This window comes from Musca vetustissima, unplaced genomic scaffold (assembly GCF_032173495.1).
Source record: "Musca vetustissima isolate MV318-11 ecotype Yass unplaced genomic scaffold, APGP_CSIRO_Mvet_v1 utg12896, whole genome shotgun sequence".
NCBI classification, from domain to species: Eukaryota; Metazoa; Arthropoda; class Insecta; order Diptera; family Muscidae; genus Musca; species Musca vetustissima.
This window is the reverse complement of record NW_026881031.1, coordinates 76,274-98,015: the sequence shown is the minus strand read 5'-3', so window position 1 is coordinate 98,015 and position 21,742 is coordinate 76,274. Positions and strand designations below refer to the sequence as shown.

At 33.8% G+C, this 21,742-nt stretch overlaps 1 protein-coding gene across 1 annotated transcript in view; it reads right to left on the bottom strand.

Annotated features, from left to right (window-relative positions):
• LOC133327100 (protein sidekick) overlaps positions 1-21,742 on the bottom strand; it is an 87,342-nt gene that overhangs the window by 54,222 nt on the left and 11,378 nt on the right. Inside the window, exons 2-5 of the mRNA XM_061535675.1 lie at positions 14,126-14,302; positions 8,804-9,551; positions 8,293-8,420; positions 7,292-8,104 (exon numbers count right to left, since the gene is read on the bottom strand). Of these exons, the coding sequence (XP_061391659.1) occupies positions 7,292-8,104; positions 8,293-8,420; positions 8,804-9,551; positions 14,126-14,302 (1,866 nt within the window). The remainder of the gene's footprint in view (positions 1-7,291; positions 8,105-8,292; positions 8,421-8,803; positions 9,552-14,125; positions 14,303-21,742) is intronic.

The window sequence follows — 21,742 nt, the reverse complement described above, 5'->3', positions numbered from 1 at the left end:
AGGAGGGCGAGGAGGAGAAGTCGTATGAAAAGGCGAAGGGAATTTTTAATGTCTAAACTTAATGAGGGATTTAGGGAAGGATATGAGGAGAAAGTGATTGTATGATTTTTTTTTTTTGAAATATATAAACCCCTCTAGACGATATGTTATACCCTACTTTATAAGGGAAGGTATTTGAAAAACAATTCTGAAGGTCGTAATTTTTATTGATATTTATCAAATGAGTTAGATATAAATTTAAATGCCAAAAATGTATCGACCTCCTAAGCATTATCTTTAGAATGTGTTTCTGAGAAGGATACAATTATAACAAGTAAATAAGTTTGGACGAACCGAACATGTTATATGAGAGCTATGCTCCGATAAATTGTTCCCAATTGAAAATTAAATACCAAACTGCAGAAACTATGTTTTGAAAATTGGGCTCGGATCTCGAACAAAACGGAAATTACGCGTGACCTTGGACAATTTTCTCACAAGAAGTTTTTTCCTATCAAGGTCCAAATAATACCAAATTACAGATCCTTCGTAATCCTAAAATATAGTGCATATGGTTGGAAATCAAAATACATATAAATTGGCTGGATATTTATATGAGGGCTGTATCCATAGATCGATGAAGATGTGTAAATTTTATTAAGAATCATTTGCCAATGAAATAATGAAAATTGAGACTACTGCTATTAAAACAAGAAAAAGCCGTAAGCCGAGCATTATAGTCAGACGGGGCCGACCAAATGATGCCCTACACAACTATCACGAAAATCTTACTTTCTGCGTTTCTATTTTCTGACCATGGGCAATATGTTGCGACATTTGCACTCTTGTGACCGAATTAAAACCAACAGCTCCACTTCCTAACCCTGGCATATTATCCAAATCTTGCTTCCCGTAACCAATTAAACATTTGGTCACTTTAGGTTTTGGTTGATTTTACCCTCGGAATATTGATCGATAATATTGTAATCAGCCGTTCTAAGTATTTGGTCAGATGTTCTGCATATAATAATGGCTTCTATAGCGACATTGCACCATTTAGGACATCTCAACATCACCGAAAATTATAAGCGTTGTCTTTGTCCATTACCGAAACTTCATGTATAACTTCGAAGCGATCAGCGCGACATTCCCCCCTACGTCCTTCAGCAGTAAATAGTAAATTTGACCCGCTAAATATTGACCGATCTTCATCATGCCATGCTTATTCTTTGGCCTGATCCCCTTCATCATGCAACATTTCTAGATCGAACTTAGCGAGTTGAGATATGATCGGTATACTTAAAGGTGGGTCTAGGACCAATATTTCGCGGCGATACAAAAAGCTATAATACTCTGACAACATAATTGTATAGGGTACAAAAATGTCAAATGCCAGAGGCATCTTGTAGCATCTTTGGACTTGATCTAGGCTTGGTAAAGATACGAAGTTTTGCAAAATTTGATTAATATTAGATAGTCAATTGGTATGATATTGTAAATTTCATTTTCAGCAACATTTAGTGGGGAAGGTACCGGAAGGAGTGTACCGATACTCCACCTTTTCAAATTTAAACAATGTTTGGAGGAAATATTACGATGTGCAAAGTTTGGGTAAAATCGGTTAATCCCTATAAGAACTCAACATATCTCTATTGAGCCCCCATTTGCTTAAAAAACATGTCCAAAGGCATAATTTATATGGGGTTATAGCAAAATGTGGACCGACATATCCCATTTTAAATAACAAACCTTGAGAAGTAGCAATTTAGGTACAATTTTTTCTAAACGTTATCGATCTCTATCGTGATGTCAACAAACGGGCATGTGTTAATCGATATTGAATTTTATTCTAATCAAAATTATATACTTTATAGGTCCCCTGTGAATATTTGGAGGTGCAAACGGGAGGATTAAAGGGGTATATATAAAATTTTGTGCTTCCTTATGTTGGAGGTTATGAAAATTCAATAATTTTGTTTATTCTGTAAATTTTCTTATTCGTTTTTTTTTTTCAACAAATTTTCAGCATCCCACACCTGTTTTTAAATAATGCAATTTATATTCTCCCAACACTTTAGTATTATAATACTTCCATACATATATAAGTGGTTGTGTTAACATATTTATCAAAACTTTAAGTGATATGATGTCGAGATAATACACTCCCAGCAGCTCGCTCTGGCTCCGTCCAACTTTAGTCATATTTCCTTGTTTATGAAATATTAAATTTATTGCCAAGTTTCATTTCATACCCGTAACTTTATTCTTATTTTCATGTTTCCCGAACAACCTCGAAAGTTAACATAGTTGTGGTATGGCTATAATTACATTATTTTGTTTTTTTTTTATCTTTCATAGAGTCGGGTTGGTTGGTTGGTGGTGTAAAACTTTTCTTCATTTTCATATTTAATATGTTAAAATAATGAGATTTACATCTCTATATATGAAGGCATGAATATGTTTAACCGTGATAGCACAGTGTGCTTTGTTAGGTTATGTTAGGTTCCAAATATATATAGGTACCCACCAATATTCGTAGTTTTTTGCAAGATATATAAAATAATTGGCTGTAATTTTATATATCGGGTAGCATTTCGTTTTCTGCCATGGCACCAATTTACCATGACGACATGGGCCACATATAGAAGTTCCGATTGATTTTTAGGTGTCATGGATGTTTTTCAATAATATAATTAATCACTGGGTGGCAATCCTTCTTACCAAAAATTATATAAATCGGTGGTTCTTTGGATATAGTCGCCATATAAATATTCAGCCTCTTTATACGTATTTTGATGGCCTATTCTCCAACCGTGTTTCAACATAGTATGTTCAAGGACCTTGCCCATTTATTCGACCTGAATGTCAGTAGTCTGATATATCGTATTCTCCTGGCAGCAATTTTTCATGACATAGCTCTCATCTAAAAGTCAAAACACGATTTTTAGGCATTTCAAATGTCATCCTCATCGTAAAGGGCCCCGCCGGAACTTAACACTTAGAACTTATATTTTTATTTCTTTAATTTCCAAAATCAATCCTGGCTATAGGCATTTCCCAGTTTGTGTCTACGTATTATTGTTGCATTTCGAAAATTGCGCCCTAAATTTTGCCCGAGTTTATGTCACTGTATTCGAAGAAGATAATATCTTTTGTTGACACTATCGCAAAAAACATTATGGGCTAAACATGCAGGTGGTGGTGGCCTAGTCCATAAATATACCACCTACTAGGCACTCTCTCACACATATATCTATATAGTCATTAAAGTAAATAATTACCAAGGCTTTTGTAATGGTATTTAAGTAAATGAGCAGATACCAAAGTACACACATACACAAGAATGTATGTATGTGTTCCGAAACACTATCATTCATCTGGAAACGTTAATGTGCTGTGTTGAAAACTATTTTAAATAATAAAAAATTTCGATGTAGTTGTCGTTGCCAAAAAAGAAACAGGAACAACACAACAACCTGAAAGGACTACTGGCATACAAAACAGGCTCGGAAGAAAATGCAACATTAAAGTTATAGCGCCATTGCATATATTTCAGCGTTATCGTGCCTAACTGCCACGTCTCGTAACGAAGCCACTTTTCAACATATGCTTCGTCGTGTTGTTGTATTAATAACACGAAGCAACAACAGGAGCACCTGTACTTGGAGTAAAACACGGTGAACAGCAAGCAGCTAGTAGCCTAGAAGGCAGCTACTACAAATGGTAAACCTAGTTGACGGTGGAGCCAGCAACGTTCTGATACCTTAATGGTGACAGAACTATAATTTTGGCTGTTCATATAGCTGTATGTGTGTGTGTGTGTTTTAGTTTCGTGGGAGTGTGTGTTCTTCACGGTTGCTCGTATACGTTTCTTTTAAGTGCAATAAAGTTAATGATATGTATGAATGAATGACTGGCTGGCAGGAAGAAAGGAAGGACTGCTCCTTTTCACATGTCGACACGAAATCGACAACTTTACTTCTGTATCGTCGTTGTTGTTGCTGCCTTACGGGGTCTATGGGTTAGTAGTGTTCAACAAGCATAGTGAAACGAACGTGTAACACGAACCTATAAAACATTGATTCAACACTTGAACACTCTCCATACTCAAACACACACTCGCACACATCTTCAGCTACATGTCCTTTCTGTAATATGTAAAATTTAAGTGAACCTTCTTACATAGTTATCGTTGTAATTAACATACAAGAAAATTACTTTTACTTTTTTCGAGGTTGTTGTGGCTTTTGTTGGTTTTTGTACTTCAAACATGTTTTGGATGGAAATTTACATTATGAGCCATATACCATAATAAGCTGATATGCATGTATGATCATAATAATAATTAATATTAGAAGGAATAATCCCCCAAAAAATAATATTTGGTTTATGTGGTAGTACAGCGAGGCAACTGGAAGGAGGGGAGGTTTAAAGAATTTAAAGTAAACATTCGATTTATGAGGAGGAAATTAAAATAATGTATATATTCTTGTGCAGCGGTATATGAAAATCTCAAAAAATGTTACATTCAGGAAATACATCCTAAAAATTGGAACTAGCAAAAAAAATTAAATCAAAATCTTCAAGGACGTCCCACTGAATGATAATACCAAAAGACAATGAAATATATAAAAACCTGAAATATAAAGATGAGAATACAATGCAATTTTTTTGGAAAGATTTTCAAGCGACCCAGAAATTGAAATGCGATATTTATCATTTTTTGTAGGTATCGAAAAAATGGCATCGAACAAGGACCCAAAATAAAGAAAATTAAGCGTGTTCTATGAGGATTTTGAACACAATAATGTGAGGTATTATAAGGAGTCTAATGTGAAATTTTAGCCATAATTGATAACTTTTGGTAGGAAGATTTTCTACTCTATGAGACTCTAACATATTAAATATTGAAGGTTCCGTTATATTGGACATATCCCGAAACTAAAGCCAATATTGAAAATTTTTGGTAAGAGGATTTGCTACTCAATGAGAACCAAAAATACCAAGTTACCTGCCAATATGGTTGAAAAATGTGCCTAAAATACAAAATAATTGGATGTATCCTTATACGGACTGTACCCTGAAATTTTGGTCAATATTGATAATGGAGTGCAGTAAGATTATCTACCCAAATGAGAGAACCAAGTTAAAACGTGCTCAAAATACCGAATAATGGGAGGGAATGTTATATGAAAATAAACCTGAAATTTGGACCTATACTGGTAATTTTTGGTAGAGATATTGTATACCCAATGAGAAATACTAAATTACAATCAATTCGATTGAAAGTCGTGCCCAAACTTCTCAAAATGCCGAAAATTTGAGAGATACTAAAAAGTGAACCAATATTGAACATTTTTGGTAGTTTGGTGTTACCCAAAATATCAAATTACAGCCCATGTCGTTGAAAATCTTGCCCAAAATACGGATACGGAGGGGATACCGAGGCTATATGCGGACAAAACTTGGAGCAATATATCAATCAACACCAATTTCTAGGACTTGCAGAAAAATATGCGCGTTATTTAGATAAACCAAACTTCGCCTTTATACCCAATAGACAACTCAGATAAATTATCCATATTTTTAGATAACATTAAAATAGCTTTAAATAACTTAGATAAGTTATCTGTGTTAGTTCAATAGTTAACTCAGATAAGTTATCCATATTGAAAAAAACAACATTAAAACCATTTTGTAATAAATTTAGTGACTCAGAAAAGTTATCTGCGTCATCTAGATAATATAAATATTACACTTATAACCAATAGATAACTCAGATAAGTTATCCGTATTTAAAAAAAAAATCATTAAAATCTTATTTTTACTGACTCAGAAAAGTTATCCGCGTTATTTAAATAACATAAATAAATTGTCCATATTTTTGGATAACATCGATACCTCAGACAATGTATCAAAATAATTAAATAGCTCAGATAAATTACCTACATTACAAATATATTTTGAAGGTTGCATTTATAGAAATTATATAATTCAGATAAATTATTATCATAGAAGTTATAGCAAATTATGGGAATTGGTTATATAACCCGAACTTCGCTTTTATATCCAATAGATATCTAAGATAAATTATCCATATTTTTGAATATTTTATCTTATAATTTATATCTTAATGTATCTAAATTTTATAGATAACAATACATAATTTTAGATTTAATTTAATAGGGCAGATACATTTTGTACATTAAAATTATGCGAAGGTAGCATTTTTTAGATATAGATAACTCAGATAAATTATCGAAATATTATCCATATTTAAAAAAACAAATTTTTAATAAATTTAGTGACTCAGAAAAGTTATCTGCGTCGTTAACATACACATCACAAAATAGATAATTCAGATAAATTATCCATATTTTTGCATAACATTGATACCACATAAAATGCATCTAAATCTTATATAAAATATACATTTTTTTAAATTTAATAACGCAGATAAATTATCTACATCGAAAATATATTGAATGTTGTATTTATAGAAATAAGATAACATAGATATCCAAATTATCCAAACACACAAAAGGATAAGGTGATTGTAAAATGATCAGATAAGTTATCTAACCCCAGTAACTGCTGTGGATATCGGTTTAAAATCGATTAGATTGCACAGATACATTTAGCTCAATATTTAGACCATCGATTAGGCAACAGACAATTTATCCATATTAACTGGATTAAATCCACTTTACACTGGATTAAATGGTTCAGATCCGAAATTATTAATTGAAGTGAATATCGGTTTTAAAGTAATTCAAATAAAATATCTCCATCGTTGATTTACAGAGTGGATAACTCAGATAATTTTTTTTTGAATATCACTAATCAATATACGTAAATAATGACGTTAGATAAGATATCATCTGAAAATTTTTAGATAATTTGTATAAAAAAATTATCTTTTTTATTTTTTAATAAAATAACTATATAAATTGACCAATAAATAATAAAAAATTTTTTAAAAAAATTAATATTAAATAAAATATAAAAATGTATCTAAATAATCAGCTATGCAATTACTACAGTGTTCTCGGCTACAACTATAGGTGGTTTAAAAATAACTAAAATTTGGATAAAATGTGTAACAAAATTCTAAACTTTAAGCTTTGCATAAAATATACTAAAGCTCTACGTGCAAAATGTGCATTTGTGTGTGTGGTAGTGCGTTGAGATAAATGAAATGAATTTGCGGATAACAAAAGAAACTAAACCACAAACTAAGATTTATTTTCATTGTTTTACGGAAGAAACAAAACTAAGTTAACAATCATAATGATGATAAAGTATTTATTACCAAAGCGAAAGTCCTTGCGTCTATTGTTATTGTGTCCTGAACCCGTTGTGGTGGCACCAGCATGCGAAGATTTAACACGTAAAATGCGCGGTTGAGCCAAACGCTTAATGCGTTTTAATAAATCACTAACGAATGCACAATTACCAGTACCAGCACCAACAGCGAAATCAGCACCACCAACACCTACACCAGCACCAAGGATATCCATAATAGTACCACGACTACTGCTAGTTGTGGTACTAGAAGGATGTTTTGTTTTGGTGTTTGAGGTGGTGGTGGTGGTGGCCTGTTGAGCAGCACATCTAGTAGTAGTTGTGGTATTAATGATGACGATGGATGGGGAAATTGCAGATGAAGCATTATTGTTGTTGTAGTTGTTAGCATTAGCAGTAACGTTAGTTAGATCTACATTCGATTTTGCATACACCTTCTTCAAGTGATTGTTATTAAATCTATGAGGAGAATGATGACGATGACTGTGTCGATGGTTCTGACTCTCATGACGATTACGGTTTGATGATGGCGGCGCCGTCGCGCCCAAAAAGGCGTTGTAGGAGGAGGTTGTTATGACATTATCGATACCATCATTGATTGTTGTAACTATAGGCGCTGGCGTTAATGCTGAGCCAGCAGCAGCAGTTGTTCTTTGAGCGTCACCACCGCCATTATAAGGTATATTAAAACGATGGTTAATGAATTTTGTGGTTTTATGTTTGTAATTAGTAGCTGATATTTTATGGTTATTAGTAGTAGTTGTAGTAGCTGAAGCACTGTATTCCACCAAACCACCACTATTGTATGGTAATTTAATAGCTGTGAATGGCATAACCGCAATTTTTTTGTATTGGAAAATGGAAAATTTCAAAAAAGATGGGATTTAATATTAATATTATCAACTGCATACATATATGTAGTTTTTAGATGAGTATGTATACTACATGTACTTATAAATATATTGCATTTAAACGAGGATTATAGAGTAGATATAGGATTTGACTTACTTTTCACTCTCAGCCAAGTGTAGGCAGATTTTTCACCAGCTTCATTAATGGCCAAACATTGATACATGGCGGAATCCTCCAGTTCCAATTTCTTAATATGCAAGGCATTATCTTCAGCAATTGAATATCTAAAAGGGAATAACAAAATTAATTGTTTATATTTATGAAAAATAACTTTTAAAAAGTCCACGCCTAATAGTAGGCATTGAAAAATAATTTTTAAAAAGTCCACGCCTAATAGTAGCCATTGAAAAATAATTTTTAAAAAGTCCACGCCTAATAGTAGCCATTGAAAAATATTTTGTTCAAAGTCCACGCCTAATAATAGGCCTTCAAAAATATTCTTTAAAAATCTATGCCTTGTGATAGGACTTGAATATGCATTAAAATATAGAAGACTAGAAGTAGACTTTAAAAAAAATTTTCATTAAAAAACTTGCATTGTGGTAGCCTTTAAAAAATATTCTTTAAAAAATCCCCAGATTTTAAAAAGTGTTTCTGAAATACTTACTTTTCATTATTCAAATCGATAGGTTCGGCATTACGAAACCATGTCACCGTTGGCTGTGGATCTCCCACCACATCACAGGGCAGTGATACCAACACGCCCAAATCCCCGAAAGTTTCCTGACGCATTGGTGTAAAAAATGTTGGCGGTTCGAGTATTTCAATTTTCGCCTTCGCTATCAGTGTCGGATGGCCACCACTGCGCAGACGCACCTGACACGAATATTCACCGGAATGTGTTAAATTTACCGACAACAAAGCCAGCGAACGATTCCATGGATCATTTAGCGTGTGGGCAATTTCAGCATTTTCAATGGGAATGCCATCCTTGAACCACAGTGTTTCCAGCTCATGCAATGGTCGTGCATTGGCAATGCATTGCAGTTCGGCAACTTGTTCGCCACGTTTCAATTTCATATCCTGCGGATGGACAATAATTTCCGGTGGCACTTCAATGTACGGATCACCGCTCACATTCACGTGTATAAAACTGCTGGTCTCCTCCTTGCCCAGCTGGGTGTTGATGGCACGTGCCCGATATGCCTGACGATCCACTTCGTCGGTGTTGAGGATAATCAATTGATTCGATTTGGTGAATGCGTATTTGATGTCATAATTGAGCGGTCCATCGACAGTTTGCCAGATGACCGATGGCGCAGGAACTGAATCGATATCGGGCAAATCCAATATGGCCGGATGGCCTGATATGACATTTAAACGGCCCTCGGTGACGTTGTTGAATGTGCCCATATCTGGAACAAAAAGAAAGGGAAACCAAGAATCAATGAATGTCAAACAATAACAATTAGGCTGCATAACAATGACTGGCAGAACAAACAACCAAAATTAATTCATTCAAATAAAAATTCATTTGTGGCGGAATAAAATTAACAAATTATGAACCATTTATTTGTTATTTCCATGTCAATGAATGAATTGCATGATTTCTAGTCCACAGTGTGGACTGGTATGTCATGGCGGAGGCGTTTGCATTTTGTGTTTCGCATTATCCCTTCTTAGTTGCCACCATTTGTCCAGTAAATAATGACTGGCTGACTTTCGTATCCCGTCTCTGTGTTGTTCTGGTTATGTCGCTTTTATTGTTACTTCATTCTACTTCGTTAAGTCATTCATGTCCGGAAAGAGTCAAAGATTAAAAACCATCATTCAGACCATTCGAGTCCAACAATTCATTGGACGTGCTGTGCTTGCACAAAAATAACAAAAAAAATTGCATGGCATTGCGAATACTCACGCAATGCTCAACGCAAAATATGGCCACATAAATGAAGACATGCACGCACCCACACACACCCACACACACACACACTCACACCTACAACTATCATTCTTTACGCATTGATGTAAGCAACCTATATAAAAGAAACTGGGAGAAATTTGTGTAGGGACTGTAATTTTTTCTATTTAGAAATCCGTCCTGAAGTAATTTATTTTTTCTACTGAAAAATCAGTCTTGTGGTAAACGTTTAGAGAATATTTTTCAAGGCATACTTTTAGGCGTGGATTTTTAAAAAATGAAGTCCTACTTTTAGGAGTGGATTTTGTAAAGAAAAAATCAAGGCCTACTTTTAGGCGTGATTTTTTTAAGTAGAAATGTCAAGGCCTACTACTTCTTTCAAGGCCAACTTTTAGGCGTGTTTTTTTAAACAAAAGAAAACACGTCAAGACCTTCTTAAAATATCAAGAACACATTTTAGGTCTACTTTTAGGCGTGTATAATTAAACAAAATATTAAGCAATGATTTTGGGCCTGAATTTTTTAAAGACTACTTTTTCAAGCCCTACTTTTAGCGTTGGATTTTTTATAGAATAATACTCCAAGGCCTACTTTTAGGCGTAGATTTTTTAAAGAATAATTTTTCAAAGCCAACTTTTAGGTGCGGATTTTTTAAAGAATAATTTTTCAAGGACAACTATTAGACGTGGATTTTTTTTAAAGAATAACTTTTCAAGGGCTACTTTTAAGCGTTGATTTTTACAGAATCATTTTTCAATGCCTACTTTTAGGCGTGGATTTTTTTCCAGGCCTACTTTTAGGCGTGAATTTTTTACTGAATAATTTTTTAAGGACAACTTTTAGACGTTGATTTTTTACAGAATCATTTTTCAATGCCTACTTTTAAGCGTGGATATTTGTGTGATTTTTTTACGGAATATTTTTTCAAGGCCTACTTTTAGGTGTGGATTTTTTACAGAATCATTTTTCAATGCCTACTTTTAGGTGTGGATTTTTTACAGAATAATTTTTCAAGACATACTTTCAGGCATGGATTTGCTTACAGAATAATTTTTCAAGGCCTACTTTCAGGCGTGTTTTTTTCACAGAATAATTTGTTCTTAAAACCTGTTTTAATTTTTCTCAGTATATCTGCCCACTTTTGTTCAAGTTGATACGCACAAAGTAATATAGTGAAGAAGAATAGCAGAATACGAAGCCAAAGAGTAGCCAATTAATTTAACTAACTGCCACTTAATTGTTACTCGTTGAAGTCAATGAGTCACTGTTATCTTCATCGCCATCGCGCTCGATTCGAAGACGTTGAAGTAGAACAAAAAATGTCTTTCTTACATTCGTACAAGACCTAGAGCGACCTTATTTCTTTTTTTTCTGGTTGGGGACATATGACATTTAATTATTCCTTATGACACACAAAAGAGAAAAAATAATAGCGATAAGAAGAAAAAGGAAATCTCAAAGGGGTATTTAAAAGAGTTATTTATTCAAAGGAGGATATGTGACACAATGAGAGATAATTTAGTTTGTAATTTTTATTGGAACATAAAATGGAAGCCTTCATGTAACAATATGGAAAATATTAGAGAATAGTTGGGGTTTATATATATATATATATATTCCAATTCTTTACTAATTTACAATTAGTTACGCAGGGTGTACTAAAATTCACCATGGCCCATTCCCTGTTAATTCCGTTTAATTAGTGTGGGTATTAAATTCCGCATCTCCATCGTAATACTTAATAAAGTCAGTCAGTCATTGTGTTGTTTTTGTTGGTGTTTTATGGCTTGACGCAGAAAAAGTAACTGCGTTAAGCTTTTTAAAAACAGAATGGGTGGGTGGCTAATCAAAGTGGAGCAGAGGGTTTTCGTCTTAGTGTGTTATGTCTTGGTCATAAGCAAGAGCTAAGAAATGTTTAAATGCTTTAATTAAGTGTCATTTAACGACTGCATCAAATTGATTAATAAATTCAAGATCTGGTCAAACAGAACAAATAAATACGATGAAACGATGATGGATGCTGGGAGGCAAGTGGAAGTGAGTGAGAGAGTTCGATGGTGGCATGTAACTAATTCCCATAATTCTGAAACATCCGAAATTCAACAGAACTTAAGTCTGCCTAATTAAATGGGATTGTAACTAAAGATATTGATCCATATCCTATGGGAATATTGGGGGATGTTTTAAAATTATTCGGCAAAAAAAAAAAAAAAAAAAAAACAAATCATCCTATAGAAAATAATTCCCTGTACCACAGTGTGGTAAAGGGTACAAAAATGAGTCCTGTCGAACTAAGAAACATCAACTACATCATTCTAGACTAAATTCTGTATGCTATGCACAATAAGAATATATATATATATAGTTCTGAACCGATTTTCACTCAGCACACATCATTCCAAACTCACTTCAGTACGCCGTTTCAAATTTCGGCAAATCGAAAGATACATAGGGACTTTAGTGCACCATTTACATTACATCGGACGAAAATATATATGGGGAGCTTTATCTAAATCTGAACCGATTTTCACGAAATTTTTACACATCATTTCAGGTGCAATTCAGTACGCTATGCCAAATTTCGTATCAATCGGAAGATATATAGGGACTTTGGTGCGTCTTTTACATTAAATCGGACGAAAATATGTATGAGAGCTATATCTAAATCTGAACCAATTTTCACGGAACTTTGCACACACCATTCCAGGCTCAATTTAGAACACTATGCCAAATTTCGTGCAAATCGAAATATATATAGGGACTTTGGTCCACTATTTACATTAAATCGGACGAAAATATATATGGGAGCTACATCGAAATCTGAACCGATTTTCTCGGAACTTACTTTGCGCTATGCCAAATTTCGTGAAAACCGAAGAATATGTAGGGACTTTGGTGCACTTTTTACCTAAAATCGGACGAAAATATATATGGGAGCTATATCTAAATCTAACCCGATTTTTTCCAATTTCAATAGAGTACGTCGTTGGGCCAAACAAATGAGCTGTGCCAAAGTTCATCCAAATTGGATCATAAGTGCGATCTGTACTTTGTTTACAACTTAACATCTACGGACGGACGGACATGCATAAATCGACTTAGAAAATGATTCTATGCATATTCTCAAAAGGAACCATGTGCCTATCTCGTTTCCTTTTGCCTGTTACAAACATATGCACAAAAGCATAATACCCTGTACCATAGTGTGGTAAAGGGTTTAAAGACAGTCCTGCGGGGATTGTGAATTGTTTATGGGACAAATGGAGTCCTGTGGATCAGTGAATTTGTTTCCATAGTAAAACACAGTCCTGGGGAGCTGTGATTTTTTTTATAGAAAAAACACAGTACTGTGGGTCTGTGATTTGTTTCTACAGAAAATTGACATTCTTGTGGGTTTGTAATATTCTCTATAGAAAAAACACAGTCCTGTGGGTCTGTAGATTTTTTCTGTAGGAAATGTAAGTCGAACTCACTTGAATTCAGTAAATAATTTCCTCTCCATTAAATAACTACCACAGTAGCCTTGTCTGCTATTGACCCAAATTTTCGTCCCCCCTCGAGACTCCCTCCTTCTGTCACTTTCACTACAATTGCCATATTTCGTGAATATCAAAAAAAGTATTAATCCTATTTTGTAAAAAAAAGTCCATGGTAACCATCTGTTAGGATTCCACCAGCAACCAAAAACAATAAAAAATTTCTCACAAATATTTTAATATGTAAATTATTCAAAAAAAAAAAAAAAATACTTCTCCACAATTCCAAAAAATATATATCTGAAGTATTTCACATTTACAGATAGTGCACAGAATGTGAAACTTTATAAACGGACTCACTCTGCAGTTGCAGATAAAAAAATGAAAAAAATACTGGACCCATTCACATTTAAATACTGTCGTTGTCGTCATCATCATCATTGTCGTTTTCATATTTATGTATGAATGTGTGTGTGTCCATGCGAATTTTTGGTTATGAATATTTTTGTTCAATTTCAAATAAAAAAAAAAAAAGGAAAAATTCGACAGTTTTTTGAAAAATGATTTAATTCGTTTGGGATTTTATACTCACAGGCAACGACAACGTCAATCGTTTCACTAAATATTGAGCCAGCTTCGTTTTTTGCAATACATTTATAACTGCCAGCATCATCGCGCTGAGTATTCAGGATACGCATATACTGACTGGGTGAAAAATCACCAACTGGTATACCATTTTTTATCCAACGATATGTGGGCTGGGGATAACCTGGGGAAGAGAAAGACAGAATGAAAAAAAATATATATTAAAAAAATATATTAAAAAATAGCAAATTGAGAATTATGCGATAAAAGGATGTGAAAGGATATTGGAAACAAAAATAAAACAAATTAAATTTCATTAATTCCGAAATTCAAGTGTTTCTTCAGGAATGAAAAAAGTATTGAACATATTGAATGCTGCATATGCATATTTATTAACTGATATTGTTTCGATTTACAATTGTATCGGAATTACTGCAGGCAATCATTACTGGCCATTAATATTCACACAAGGATAAGGATACTTTCTCCTGCCAACAAATCGATAGTATCAATTAAATGAATCCTAGAATACTATACGAAGTAAAAAAAAACAGCAACAGCCCTATTCCAACTTGTTGTCCTTTTGTTTTCAAAACAGAAGAAAAATACGAACACCTATACATACTCATGTAAGTTTATGTTATTCTAATTCAAAAGGACATCAACAACAACATGCATACAATAACCACAAAAGCAATGTCCCATTAGACAGAGTACAAAACAAAAACTAAAAGAACGAGGAGCCACAGTTAAGGACATTTGAATCAGACACTCTCATATGTATGTAAGTGTGACCAACACTTTTGCAAATTGTGTGCCAAGTCATCAAATCGGCAGTAATGCAGGCCGGCAGTCAGGCAGGAAGAACCTTGTTGCTGCGCATACAATGAGGATGTCTCCTTCTTGAAACCATGTATCGTTTCGAACAACAAAACCATTCAAAACAGGCGTACCCGATATGAAAAGTCCTTTCCTGTAGCTGTCCTTTCTTTCCCTCTTCACACACACACACACATACTCAATTGGAGTATGTTTCCTGTAAAGTTAAACACTATTAGAAAATAGAAGAAATAGAAAAGGGAGACGAAAAAAAAACTGACAGCGTATGCAGAATAGTTTTTTTTCTCCTTCGATGTTTTCATATGATAAAATACAAAGAAGGGAGAGAGTTTAGAAGTACAACAAACATTTTCTATGAAAAAATAGAAAAAAATCACAATCCCACAGGAGGATTGTCTTAAATCATAAAAATCACAATCTCCTAAAAAATGTATTTTTGCTATAAAACAAAAATTAACAAACCCACAGTAACAGCCTTATTCTAAAGAAAATTGATACACTATTTTTTCTGAAGAAAAAACTCACTGTCCCCCTCACAGACCACCAGGACTCTTTTTTTCTATAGAAGAATTGACTGAACCCAAGTATTTTTTTATAGAAAAAAATACAGGCCTCGTGCCTTTTTATAGAGAAAATTCTCATTCCTGGACTGTTTTTCTTTTTCTAGAAAATGTACAGATCTCCAGGACTGTGTTTTTTTCTATAGAGAAAAAAATCCCAAACCCTCAGGACTGTTTTTTTTCCTATAGAAAAAAAATTCGCAGACCCTCGGGACTGAGTATTTTTTTTCTATAGAAAAAAAATCCCACACCCTCCGGAATGTCTTATATAGAAATAATTTAAAGACCCAGTACTATGTTTTTTTCTATAGTAAAAATTCACAGACCTACAGGACTCTTTTCACAGATTCCAGGATAGTACTTTTTCTATAGAAAAAAAAAATTCACAGACAAAAAAAATTACAGACCCCAAGACGGTCTTTTTGTGGGACTATAGAAAAAATCACATAACCCCACAGGTTTAATTAACAGAATTAACAGACCCCAGGACTTTCTTTTTTTTTCTATAGAAAAACAAAATTCACACATATTCGCCTAAGACTGTCTTTTTCCAATAGAAAAAAATCACAGTCCGCTATATGGCTGTTGTTGTATTCTGCACAAAAATTTACACAATCCCCCACAGGAATGTTTTATATTCATAGAAAAACATTCACAGATCCCCAAGGGCTGTCTTTGTTTCTATAGTCCCCCACTGGACTGTTTTTTCTCTATAGAAAAAAATCACAGTCCATCAAAGGACGTTTTTATAGGAAAAAAATCACAGTCCATCTCAGGAATATATTTTTCCTATAGAAAAATTCAAATCCTACAGGACCGTATTTTTTCTATAAAAAAAAAATCAAAGTCCCATAGGACTGTTTTTGTCTATAGGAAAAAAGACAGTCCTAGTGGCCTGTGATTTTTTTTATTTAGTATAGTCCCTATAGGAAAACAGTTTCCTATAAAATAGATGCACAGTCCTTCACAGGACTATTTTTCCAATAGCAACAAATTCTCTGAAAGCGGAGACGTAATTGCTCTAAAATGCTTCACTGGGTTGTTTCCCATATATACAGAGCTACATTCATATATCCACAATCTAATTCATTCATTCATGCAATGCGGATATTATTTCAGAGTATCAGTATCTTTTCATCTGTACCACACAAAATCAGTATTACCCTCCATACTGGAAAAAACTACAACAAGGACTGACATAAAGTACTATTGGAAAATAACTACCCGTATTTATGTAAAATGGATATTCAGCCGGCACAACGAAAGAAGACAGATGTGACAAAAAAAAAAAAAATATCCTTTTTGTATTAAAAGGCATGCAAAGGAAGAAGAAAAAATGAGAAAAACATCAAATAGGCAGGGGACTGGATTGGAGTAGGCTATGATGGTCAGTTAGTTATATCGTTAAACTAACAATCAGGATCTCCCTCCCCTAGTCACCAACAAACCCTTTAAGGATATGTCTGTTATAAACTTCATTTTAATTCCGGTCATAAAGTTCAAATGAGTTTATTTGATAAATGTAAGTTGTCCTGTTTAGTTGTTGTTTGACATAAGGAAATGAAACTTCATGAAAAAAGGGCAAATGAGAAAACTTACGAGAAAGGTTGATTAGCTTCATGTGAATATTTTTGGTCCAATGATCAGGAAAATGTATTTTCAATTTTAATAACAATATTTGGGGAAACCCATTTCAGTTGAAAATTAATATTGAAGGATTTCGTAAATGAAATGGAAATTTATATATGGGGATTTGAAATCGAAATTGCTTTTGAAAATTAGGTGAAATATTGAACTGTTAGAAAATAGCAAAAATTAATAGTTGCAAGGATCTCCTTGGATGTTATGACCTATAGTGGCTAAAGGGTTAATATTCATATGAAGAATGAATGCATAGAAATTCAGAAAATTCGTAGGAAATTGTATATCCCTATCTTCTATTATTAATGTCTATTATTATCATTTAAATAATGTTAAAAAAAATATAAACAATAATTGTTATGAAGGATGCCAACTATCTTAGAAATGCCGCTTGTCTTCGGCGGAGGAGAAGATGCAACAATCACCATCTAAGACGATTTTCATTTAAGAGGATGTTATGTTGCAGTTTTAACCGTTTATCGCTTTGTGGTAATCAACTTTGCTTTGCTATACAAAAAAACAACTAAGCGAAAAACAAACACACAGCCAGCCATACAGAGTGTCTATGTCAATTCTATTAAGCGGGTTCAAAGAATATCCCATCATGAATGTGAAGATAAAAATCCATAGAAGCCACAAGAAACAGAAGCTATAAGAATTACAGTTTTATTGGATGGTGTGTGAGTGTCTCAGTGTGCGTGCGTGTGTTTTCATCTACGACTTGAGTGTCGAATGCACTTTAGTCTGTTTTTATTCCAATGACAGGTTAAATGCAGTAAAACAAGAAATCTTGGTGGAAGATCAACAACAACATTGTGGCAGATTCAATAATGGCATGTGAAGGAATTACTTAAAATGCTTAAAGTTGAAAGGAGGAAAAAGAAGAATATTATTTAAAAAATTCAGGCCTTATAGTAGGCCATAGAAAAAATTCTCTAAAAAATCCACGCCTCATGGTAGGCCTAAGAAAATATTCTTTAAACAATCCACGCCTTATGGTAGGCCTTAGAAAATATTCTATAAATATAATGGCATGTGAAGGAATTACTTAAAATGTTTAAAGTTGAAAGGAGGAAAAAGAAGAATATTCTTTAAAAAATTCAGGCCTAATAGTAGGCCATGGTAGGCCTTAGAAAATATTATCTAAAAAATCCATGCCTTGTGGTAGGCCTTAGAAAATATTATCTAAAAAATCCATGCCTTGTGGTAGGCCTTAGAAAATTATTTTTAAAAAAAATCCACTCCTTATAGTAAGTTTTAGAAATTATTTTTTTAGATCCACGACTTATAGTACCCTTTGGATTTTTTTAAATCCACGCCTTATAGTAGGCCTTAGAAATACTTGTTAATAAATCCGCGTTTTATGGTAGGCCTTAGAAAATATTTGTTAAAAATCCACGCCTTTTAACAAATCCATGCGTTATATAAAGCCTCGTTTTGGTATAAATGTGTTCCTCAGTAATTTTTTTCTCCACGCACACGACTTTAATTAAGACCTCATTTGAAAAGTGTCATGTAGTCATTAATATTAACAAGGTTTTGATTTAAAATCACTTAATTGGAAATTTTCTTTACACTCTGCCAAAAAATGGTTACTTCATTTTGCCATTAGTTAATTCCCCAAGAAGCCTATGGGTATGCTTGTGAGTGCGAAATACGCAAACATAAATCTCTGATAACAACCATTGAAATGTTGCACCCAGCAGTGCATTCAATTTCATTTTTTGTTGTTTTTGTTGCTGCTTATTTTCATTTCATCTATTTAACACGTTTTGAGTGCTCTGAACTCTCGCTTTTTATATGAAGCTGGAAGCTATTGTGCTAACCCACTGACTGGCCCCTCAAATCCTCCTTGCACATTTTTTCTTTTTCTTTACACGAAATAATTTCGTTCCACTCCATCAAGAGTTCAACTACCCATTTGGCTTGGTTGGGTGTTCATTTTTTATTCAATGAATGGTAGGGATTCCTCCTCTCGCTCTCACTGTGCCAGAGCATCAATGCATAAAAGGAAGGGTATGCTGCCAAACTCTAGGGCAAATGTATAAGAGAAAGATAAGCATACCGCACACGACAAGAAATGGTGAGAGGGCGGAATAGGAGCAGGCAATGCATGAAAGCCACGTCATCGTTACCCCTACCTACCCAGCTCTATCTGCTTGCATGTTAGTTCCTATGTAACGTGTGGAAAAAGAAAATAAATAGTTTTCACGCATTTAGTTAGACACACAAACCTGAAGTGAAGTTTTTCACACGATAACTTCCTCTTTATCCTTGCACAAACTCAACTCACACACACACACACACACACACACACACACACACACAGAAGCATCGGCATACCGTGCAAGCAAAAAATTCAATCTTGGGTTGCATTCGTATCAACATATGTGTCTATGTGTGCGGTTGTTTCTATTCATTTACACGAATAATAAACCATGGGGATTTCCTTTTTAAAGAAAACGTTATCCTTTTTTGTTTGTTCGCGGGGGAGGGGAGGTGGAGTGCCCGCACTTGTGGGAATATATTATTGTAGTCGCCTAATGAAGGTATGAATAAAAAATGAGACTTGCCTAAGTCGAAGGAATGAATAACTAACTGAGTGTCGCTTTGCAACAACAAAACTACAAGTGATATGGTCGGGAGACAAGAATCTATGCTGGAAGGTAGATCTCTGCTGCTCATCTCCTACATCTTTGCCTGGAATTACTAAAATGTGTTTCAGTGGCACAATTTTACTTTTCTTCATGCAGTTGATTTTTTTTCTACCTATTTTTTTGGGATAGGATGTTGGCTCAGGATGCACTATTCACCAAAGCCAGCAGCTTCCACATTTTTACCATTCGTTTGCATAATATGATGCGCCCTGGTAATACTGTATGAAAGTTTGCAATAAAACTTTCTTATTTTAACATTTTCATTTTAAAACTGGAAGCGGTATGCTTTTTATTTTAATACTCACCCACACATGCATGCATTCACATATGCCGAGTTCAGGACCGGAAACAAAATGTTAAAGTTGAACTTTTAGATGAGAGTTATTACTGGCATATTAGATTTTGTTCCCATTTTTATTGCTTTTGTAATAAAGAAACTAAGAAAAAATGTCAAGATAACAGACAATTTAAATCCTATGCAAGAAAATGTCGTAAGGAAATCCTAAAGTCCTGGAGGAGTCTGAGAATAAAAATGCACTGCTGGACAAGACTGACATTTTTTTAAATACGGCGTTGATTTTTAAAAAATATTTTCTAAGGCGTGGATTTTTAAAGAATATTTTCTAAGGCCTACATTAAGGCGTGGATTTTTTAAAGAATATTTTCTAAGGCCTACCATAAGGCGTGGATTTTTTAAAGAATATTTTCTTAGGCCTCTTTTAAGGCATGGATTTTTTAAAGAATATTTTCTAAAGCCTACCATAAGGCGTGGATTTTTTAAAGAATATTTTCTAAAGCCTACCATAAGGCTTGGATTTTTTAAAGAATATTTTCTTAGGCCTCTTATAAGGCATGGATTTTTTAAAGAATATTTTCTAAGGCCTACCATAAGGCGTGGATTTGTTAAAGAATATTTTCTAAGGCCTACCATAAGGCGTGGATTTTTTAAAGAATATTTTCTAAGGCCTACCATAAGGCGTGGATTTTTTAAAGAATATTTTCTAAGGCCTACCATAAGGCGTGGATTTTTTAAAGAATATTTTCTAAGGCCTACCATAAGGCGTGGATTTTTTAAAGAATATTTTCTAAGGCCTACCATAAGGCGTGGATTTTTTAAAGAATATTTTCTAAGGCCTACCATAAGGCGTGGATTTTTTAAAGAATATTTTCTAAGGCCTACGATAAGGCGTGGATTTTTTAAAGAATGTTTTCTAAGGCCTACCATAAGACGTGGATTTTTTAAAGAATATTTTCTTAGGCCTCTTATAAGGCATCGATTTTTAAAAGAATATCTTCTTAGGCCTCTTATAAGGCATCGATTTTTAAAAGAATATCTTCTTAGGCCTCTTATAAGGCATCGATTTTTAAAAGAATATCTTCTTAGGCCTCTTATAAGGCATCGATTTTTAAAAGAATATCTTCTTAGGCCTCTTATAAGGTGTGAATTTTTAAAAGAATATCTTCTTAGGCCTCTTATAAGGTGTGGATTTTAAAAAGAATATCTTCTTAGGCCTCTTATAAGGTGTGGATTTTTTTTAATTTTCTCTAAAAAATTGTGAAGTATTTTGTCTTACTTTTTGCCAGACTATGAACCCTGTGAGAAAAAGGTATCGAGTATTAAATCAATATTTGTCATGCATTTAGTAATGTATCCAATATCTGTTGGAATAGAAAATGAAATCACGAATTGTCTCCATGAAAACAAGCTGGATTTTTTTGTCTAGTACAACACTTTCACACCGGGAGAAAAAAGAGGAAAATAAATTGTTAAAAGGATAACAATAACAAAGTAGTGACACATTTTCACTAAATCCTTTGCCATTGCTGCTGCTGGTATTCTTTATAAAATTTGCCGCTGGCTTGGTACGACAACGATTTTTTCTCAACAATCGGTTCGATTCGATTTCGATGCCATGTTGAAAGGTG